This window comes from Nomascus leucogenys, chromosome 13 (assembly GCF_006542625.1).
Source record: "Nomascus leucogenys isolate Asia chromosome 13, Asia_NLE_v1, whole genome shotgun sequence".
Taxonomy (NCBI): domain Eukaryota; kingdom Metazoa; phylum Chordata; class Mammalia; order Primates; family Hylobatidae; genus Nomascus; species Nomascus leucogenys.
The window spans coordinates 44,709,115-44,717,780 of record NC_044393.1 but is presented as its reverse complement, the minus strand read 5'-3'; the positions used below and the strand labels follow the sequence as shown (position 1 = coordinate 44,717,780).

Here is an 8,666-nt window from a genome sequence, read left to right as displayed (position 1 = left end):
TTTGCTTTTCTAAGTAAAAAAAAAAAGAAACTTGATCATTGCAATTTTCCACCCCAAATAACAAAAACGACTCCAGTCCATGTGATCACGAGAAACGTGGCTGTCAGATTCCCTGCTCCACGTTCCAGATCTCCAGACCAAAGCTGCTACTGAGAACGGCAGGCTCAAAAAAACTCTAGTCACCAAACTGCTGGCTGTCATCTGGGGTCATGGGGTCGTTATAATCCTCAGGGGTTACAGGAGGGTTATTTGCTGCCTACAATTGAATTTCCCACCCCAAGGTTGGGATCGCTGGTTCGTGAAAGCAAAATGAAATCATGGAGCAGAAGTCCAGGAGAATTCAATATGATCTCTAAATCCTGCCATGTCTTTTCTACTAAAGCCAGGAATTCTGCAACAGGAGTTTCTAGAGCCTGAAGATGAAATGTTCTCCCAGAGGCGACCTGTTGGTAGAGACCCACAGGGGACTCTGGAGCCGAGGAGCATGCGGTGGCCTTCCCAACAGGAGGGAGGTAAACAGGAGACAGCAGCAGCTCAACAGCGGGGTCAAGCCTGAGTGACGGTGGCCAAGCTACGCTGCCCAGAAATCTGGAATCATTTAAAATAAAGGGGCGTTTGCTGACACCACAAAAAATGCCAGGACTTGCAGTCACTCTTCACATTGCCCTTCAGCCCCTATGAGTACCCTGGGCCTTTCCCAAAACAGCCCAGGGGCCGGAAGCTTCCTTCCACTTTGGGGCACCCTCATTCTCTTGTGTTCAGGTGGTTCTCAAGGTGCTCCTGTCAGTGGGCCTGGCCTCAAGCCCTACCTGCAAGCCCCTATAAAGCAGAAAAGCAAATTCTCTCCAGGATGAGCAGGCCCGCCCTTCCAACAGGAACGACTGGCTCAGCTCTTTCTCATTTGTCCCAAGAGTGAGTCTGGCTCATGGGTCTCCCCGTTTTCCCTACAAAGGCCAGGTTCCAGCCAAACCAGCTCAACAGCAAATGCAAAAAACTGGCTCCTCAGTGAAAATGGCTGCTCGGATGGGGTGAGAGCCTCAGAAGGCTTCTTCAGGCCTGGGTGGCCAAGCAGCCTGAAGGTAACAAGTGTGTGCAAGGGCAGAGGGCAGAGGGCAGAGGAAGGCGGGGAGGCCTCCTGCACAGGGCCCACCTTTCCTAGGACCGGCCCACCCATCATAAGCCCTGAGTTAGGGGCTGCATCTCTCGTGCTGCTGTCCCTTCCCACTGCAGGGCGTTGCTCTGTCCCCGGCCGCTGTGAGAACAAAGCCTGCGCAGTGGGGATGGACTCTGGTAAGTTTCTTGGATTTACTTCCCAAGTGAAGTGTGGGGTGGAGCAAACCTCTAGCTCTGAGGCAGGTCGAGGGTCCAGGCTGATTTCTCTGCTGCAGGATGGGCAAGGCCCACCCAGGGCCCCCCAGCAGGAGAAGGCTCACCATTGCTTCTCTTTTCATTCATTCTTTTTTTTTTTTTTTTTAAAGAAAAAAACAAAAAAACCAGGTCTAATGAGCCTTCCTTGGAGCCAAATGGGCAAAAATGTAAGGATTAAATCCCTTGCTTGGAATCTGCTACCTAAAGCTTTGTGTGACAAGAAACATTTCTGAGGCCTGTATGAGGCCTCTCTGGGCAACAGACAGGAGCAGCAAAGTTGCAGCGTGAGGCTTTTAGAGGCACAAGGCCATTCGAGGGGTGCCCGTCTCAGCCTAGTGCCCGAAGCTGGCATGCACCTTTTGTGTGGATGTGGTCTGTGCTGTTTTGAGCCCTGGGACGCTTCCTGTCCTGCAGGAACTTATGCAAGGACAGGACCCTGTATTTCTGGAATCTTCTGAGTGTTCTAAGATAGGGGCATCACTGTCATGACCTGAAGGGCCTCTGCGTGGTGAGGAGAATCTCTGCTCAGTTAGCGGACGTCAGGTACCATGTGGGAAAACACTGGACAACTGAGGTAAAACTTCTCCTGGGCAAAAGACCCTGGGGAAAGCCAATTTCCATGATGATGAAATTTTTGAGTAAACTACAAATCCTAACATAAAAGGAACTAGCAAAATCAATGCCGATCACATTCCTCAATCAGACAATGGTTTTGCCAGCCCCTTTGTGAATCATGCTTGGGTTCATAAATGAGAAGAAACAACTTGAGGTACAGAAGCCAGCTGCCCTCTGCCCCCTCCCTGAAAGCGCAGAATCTTTTCCTGCTGTGATCTGCCCAGGGCAGGCACACCAATGCCCATGTGTCAGTGGGTTCATCTCTGGTTTTTGGTGACTTTTTCGTTTCTTCTTTGGAAGTCCAAGGTTTGTGAGGTTTCAGGACAAGATGATATAGCCTAGTTTGAGTCCCATCTGAGACACTGTAGTGGGATTCACCATGGGCTTCAGAAGTCCACTAATGGGAAGACCTGCTGAGGGCACTAGTACAGCAACGAAATTTCCTGGAGATTCTGGGTTTAGTGGCTCGGGGCAGAGGCAGGAGAGGGTGTTCTGTCTCCTCCTCACTCAGGGGCTCTTCGAGGTCAGCACTCAGACTGGAGGCCAGGGCCCCTGCAAAGGAAGCAGAGAACTGCTAAGTCACGGAGGCAACGGAGGCTCTACGGCCACACATTTCAGGGAGGATTTGTGGCACTCAGAAGGGAGGGAAATTCCCAGGAGAAGGGTCTGGTGACCTCCTCCCATGCTATGCCGGCGAAGGTGTTTGTTGAATGAATAAACACATGAATGTCCTTCTTCTTATTCTTTGCCCTGGGCTTTTCTGCGGCATAAAAGAAGCTATGAATCTTGTGAAATTAATTCAGACTTACTGTCCAATTCATAAGTAAAGAATGAAGAGAAAAGGCATCTGGTCATAGAGAAAGGGAGGAAGAGCCACTGAAGAAGCAGTGGCTGGAGTCAATGGGAAAGCCCGTGAAACTTCAGAGGACGCTCTGCAGATCCCTGGCGGTGTTCCTGGAATCTCCACGTGTTTACATATTGATATTCTACACAATGAGTTACAACTCAATTATTCCCCAAAGGGTCTAAGACTAGAGGTCAGGCCTAAATTGCTTGTCTGAATGAGTCCAGATGAGCATAGAGCTGTTCATCACTGGAGGGAAAAGGAATAAAATTAAAACCTGCGCATCTGCACCCCCTGCTTCCCCAGGGCTGCTGTCGGCGTGCTCAGAGGAATACAGGAATGCCTGCTGCAACACCAAGCCACTGTTGCGGGCGGAGCTGGGTCTCCCCTAGCACCGTTCTGGAGCGAGAGGATCATTTCATCACCCTTCCCCTCGTAGCGTAGTTTTAAACCCTGTTGTATTATGCCCCAAGGTTCCTGCATGACCTCTGCTGGGAACAAACCTCAAAAGCAGAGTTTCCACATCTTCCTCCCTGCGCGATTCACTTGCAGGGCTTTGGCCTTGGAAATTATTATTATTATTGGCATTTGAAATTAATTTAAGTAGGTTATTTTATTCACAGACAGCATCTATTTTCATTCTCTGACCTTCCCTTATTGTTTCTAGGAAGAGTTTCCAAAATCAATACTTGCAAACGTGCTTGGACCTATGGAGGCAGCCTGGCTCAGGGTGTTCTGAAATTCAGTACTTTCAGAGTCCAGGGGCTTCCCGGTTGCCTCCCTTCTTCTAGGCTCAGTAAGGTCGGGCACACAGAGAAGGCTCACTATTCTCATCTTTAAAACAGGCTGCAGCCAGGCCCAGTGGGCGGATCCCTTCAGCCCAGGAGTTCCAGACCAGCCTGGGAAACATAGTGAAACCCCGTCTCTACAAAAACATTGCAAAACTTATCCAGGCATAGTGGTGCGCACCTGTAGTCCCAGCTGCTTGGGAGGCTGAGGTGAGAGGATTTTGAGCCTGGGAGGTCAAGGCTGCAGTGATGGCATCACTGCACTCCAGCTTAGGTGACAAAGTGAGACCCAGTCTCAAAAAAAACACCGCACACGAAAAACCCCAGAACACAAAAACAGGCTGCTTCTGACAAAGGCAGTATAGCTAGACCATCATCCACAAGAGAAGCTAGATTGTTACAAGGCATCTCTCCATGCCCTCGTAGCTGTAGTGGGCACTGGCATTTAATCCAAGGTGTGGGGCAGCATGGGAGAACAGACTTGATTTAATCCCAGATAATATTCCAACAGCCCAGCCCACTATGGTAATCAGATTGATTTGAATAAAGAAGCAAAAAAAAAAAAAAAAAAAAAAAGATAAAGTGAGATCCAAAAAGAAAGAGCGAAGCTTTGCTAATTCTGGATTCGAAGGAAAACATTTTAGTTCCTCTGCCCCAGCCACTCACCCAGGGAGGATAAAGAGGGAAAGCGCGGCGCACCTTGAGTTCCTGCAGATGGACAGAGGAACGCCAGCTTTGTCCCGCTGAGTGAGCCTGGCGGACAGCAGGAAGCTCTGCAGAGAAGGGGGCCTGTGCACCTGAAAGCAGGGACCCCATGGCCAGGGGCAAAGGGCAAAGCCACCCCTGCAGCTGGGCTGCAGCCAGTGCCACAGTGCCCTACACATGCCTCTGGTCTCCAGCTTTCCACTGGGACATTCTCATCTGCACTGGGCCCTCGTGCCACAGCACCCCGTGGTGGGGAGGGAGGTGGCAGCTGCGGGATGGGTAGGCAGGACACAAGGTAGGGCCGCCTTCCTGATATGACACGTCCACTCGCAGCTGTGGCTCCACTCGCACTGCCTCTTCCCGGCGACGGAAGCCAAGAATTTATTTACAGGACACTCGAACCTCACCTCCCCACTTTGGCAGCAGGAGCAGGAGGACATGCATAGAGACGGAGGTCTCAGCAAATGCGAAGTTTTGCAGCAAGGTGCTCTGCTGGGAGGGGACTGTACAACCCTTCTCTGCCCCATCTTGACATGATCACCTGGGCTCTGAGGCTCCTGTCACCTGTTGGGGCTGACACAAGTGAGCCCAGTTTGGGACAATACCAGGACTGGGCTTAAGCCATGGGTGAGGGGAAGAGAAGGGCAGCTGGCTGGAGGGTCGGCTGGCTGTGGCGCTGGCTGCTCCTCTGGCCTGCAGGTTCAACAGCCCTGGCTGGCAGAGGAGGGTGAAGGTTTGGATAAACCAACAAATCTGGACCGTAACATCCCACTTCCATATTTACTGAGACAAGTGACTGATGTCTGTGCCTTGCATTCCACTGTGAGCCACAGGCTCATGAACGGCAGCTCGCTCACTTGCTTTCTCCTGTGAACGGCACTGCCATGATCCTTGTCATTACCAACTGCTCACCTTCCACCTGTGAGCCTGGGAGGCGATGCAGCCCAGGCCACACGGGACAGGGTTTTCAGACAGCCCTGCCAAGGCGGCTGCCATCCATTAGAGTGCTCTGGGCAGGGCCTGGACCCCAGACCCAGGACAGAAAGGCAGGCTGGGGAGGTCACACCTGCTATGGCCAGCCTATCCTCTGGGTCTTAGACCACAGCCCATTCCTGGGCCTCCACCCTCTGCGCTCTTGCAGCTTTTGTCTACTTTTCCTTCCCCAGCTGTTCCATTCAGCGGCCCCCGCCACAACCTGCCCTCCCCGCGTGGAGGTCTCAGAGGCCTCCATTAAGGCTGGCGGTCAAAGGCCGGCCCAGCACGTGCCATGTCTTATCGGCCCATCTCAAGACCCTGCTCCTCCAGGCCTGGGCAACAAAAAAGGGGGCGGCCCCAGCGCCCACTGGCTCCCTGCAGCCCCACACACAAAAGGGCAGGCGACAAAGACATTTTCCGGGATGGCAGGTGTTGGTGTCGGATTCCTCCCCGAGTGCACAGGCAGAAGAAAGGCAAGGCTGGGCTTCCCCGGGCAGCGCAGACATGCAGGGCAGGAGTGTGGGCAGGGCCCCCTGGGAGGGGAAGGCCCAGGAGGGCGAGGAGCACTGATGCAGGGTCCGCTACCGAGGGCGGCCGGTTGGAAAAGTCCCACCCCCTCCCCAAAGCAGGGTGGCTGGACATAACCACTGAAGTGTCTGTCTTACCTTGCTCAAATATTGTAATGAGACCTTTACGTGTTTTAATCTGAAGGGAAAGAACACAAAATCGAATGAATACAAACACAGCACCCCCACAGCTCCAACTTGATAATTAACACAGTGCTAACAATACATTTATCCCTGAGCTGCCCAAGCATTTCTGCAGCCTTGTCAATCAGTAAAAACTGAACATTCACTTGAAAATTCTACTTGATAGGACAAAATACAAGCCGATGTCGTGTTTACAAATGTGAAATGAGAGAGACATGAAAACTCCCAGGATCTATGCATGCAGACCTTGTCAGGAGTCCTACAGACGCTGAACAGCACTGACAGCTATATCCTTTTCCTGCTCTCCAACTTTTCCTGACTGATTTTGTTTAAAATACAAAGATAATAGTGTTTTCAAGACAAGCATTTGAAATTCAATGGACGACCTGAAAAAATAATTGGAACCCCCTAGGTGGGCAAGTTTACATGTCTCCAAGTTTCATTTTACAGGTTTCTGACTTATACACAGTGTGTTAATGCTGGTGTCACCTGCGATGTGACAGTCCCCAGGAAGGGAACACACAGCATCCTGTGCAGAGGAAAGCTTGGGAGGGTTCCCTGGAGCGGTGAAATTGGACCATAAGGTCACTCTCACCCACAGAGCAGCAGGGTCTCAGTAGTCACACAGAACTGAGGGGGATCTTAGCTTTTCTATGCTTTGTGACAGGTTCTTCCACCCCTTCCACGCCATCCTATTTCCTATGGCGGGGTTTCCTTGGCGAATGCATCCTCTTTCTGCATCAGGCAGTAGCTTATCCTGAACTCTCAGCCCCCACAACTCTCCTGAATTCTGTATCACTAGACGACCATCAGATCTGGACAAAGGACATTTATCAGTGAGGTGGACCATTGTCTGCACAGCCACAGTTGTAAACGTGGATTTTCTGCTGACCCCCTCTGCCAAGGTTGCCAAGGTTGGCACAGTGACAGGGGCAAACTTCTAAGATGGTGGCTCCAGCAGCCATCAGGAGGCGACCACTAACTCTTTTAGCCAAGGCTCCATGAAAGAAACGTGCACTGCTCTGGAGACATCTTTTCCAATCTATTGATGAAAATTGTCCCTTTCTCCCAAGAAAATTATTCGGGGTTAGGAGATTCTGGATCAATAACTGATCGTGGGTCGTGTATGATCCTTGGTTTGATTTCCAACCACCGTTAACATCGTTCCTTCTCCAGACTTGGTTGTGCTCTTTGGGCACAAGAGGTTCTGGGCTGCTGCTGACTGTTGGTCACGGACTAGAATGTTTTCCGTGGTCCTCGGGATGATTAATCATTTAGGTTTCTGATTTCCCCCCTGTGCGCCGTGCTGAAGGGCCCCCATTTCCTCTCATGGAAGAGGGCAAACATAGAGCATATCTGCGTGGGTCTTCCTTGAGTTGAGAAAGTTGGGCTTTTAGAGCACCATGCCACTGACACCCTCCAGTGTGAGCAAAGGGTCTCTTTATGAAGGGGCTCCTTGATCTCACTCCTCTGCAGCCCCTCAGCCCTGGTTATGCTGTGTGTACAGGCACCCGATTGGTAGAAACCAAGAAAGCAGATGGCGCAGCTAACAATGGAGGACTTGTTTGTAATTGCTGATGAGGACTGGGTTGCCCCTCTCCTGTGTGTCCCCAGACACAGCCTGGTGTGGTATGCTGGACCACAAAGAATGTCTCAGTAACTGCCAATCCATGGGTGAGTTAAGGAGATGCAAAGACAGAGACAGTTGGAGGCTGCCTTGATTATTCCATGGGGCTCAAATGTCACTTGCCCTTGACACACGGCAGTGCTCCCAAAGGGTGGGGTTCCAGTCGTGGAGCAGAGGAGTAAGCTGCCAGCTTCCTGATACATCTCTGGGGTACGCACAGGGCATTGGCCAACCTGGGCAGTGTGGAGGGCACCTAGAGGGCAATGTGCTTGGAGATGGGGGGTGGGAAGAGGCCAGGAGGGACCTGACGCCTGGGGGGGATAGGGGAGAGACACAAAGCCTAACTGTCCTATCCCTTTGTCAAATGAGCAGCAGATATGTGCCAGGCACTGTTTTAGGCTCTGGGTTACAGTGGTGACCAAAGCGAATGAAACCGCTGCCTCTGGGGGATCTGGGAGAAAAGTTACAGCATGCAGTCTAATAAGGGGATACCACCCCTTGGGGTGGCAAAATAGCCTACTCTTTATATGCATACAGCACAGGTATAAGTACTGTAAGTAAACAGATACACAGTGTTTCTGTGGTGTTTCAGGGGAGGGGACGAATTTGGAAACCAAAATGTCTCAGAAGGCTCCACGGTGGGGTAATAATGGATAAAAGGTTGTGACAGCCGGGCTCGGTGGCTCACGCCTGTAATCCCAGCACTTTGGGAGGCCGAGGCGGGTGGATCACCTGAAGTCAGGAGTTTGAGACCAGCCTGGCTAACATGGTGAATTCCTGTCTCTACTAAAAATATTAAAAAATCAGCTGAGTGTGGTGGCGGGTGCCTGTAATCCCAGCTACTTGGCAGGCTGAGGCAGGAGAATTGCTTGAACTGGGGAGGTGGAGGTTTCAGTGAGCTGGGATCATGCCATTGCACTACATCCGGGGCAACATAGCGAAACTCTGTACCAAAAAAAAAAAAACAAAAACAAAACAGTTGTGACACTGGGTTATAGGGTTACTGTGTGTCTTAAATTCGAAGTCATTTTTAC

The 8,666-nt window shown here is 51.3% G+C and overlaps 1 protein-coding gene across 4 annotated transcripts in view; it reads right to left on the bottom strand.

The window, feature by feature from the left end:
- Positions 1-2,021: 2,021 nt before the first annotated feature.
- RALGAPA2 (Ral GTPase activating protein catalytic alpha subunit 2) overlaps positions 2,022-8,666 on the bottom strand; it is a 332,102-nt gene continuing 325,457 nt past the window's right edge. For 3 of the 4 annotated variants that reach the window (XM_030825210.1, XM_030825211.1, XM_030825213.1), the window contains 2 exons: positions 5,961-6,000; positions 2,276-2,535 (listed from right to left, as the gene is read on the bottom strand). In XM_030825210.1, coding sequence (XP_030681070.1) covers positions 5,996-6,000 — 5 coding nt within the window. In that variant the 3' untranslated portion in view covers positions 2,276-2,535; positions 5,961-5,995. Of the gene's footprint in view, positions 2,536-4,727; positions 4,894-5,960; positions 6,001-8,666 lie in introns of all 4 variants that reach the window. The other variant, XR_004032895.1, reaches the window with a different exon arrangement.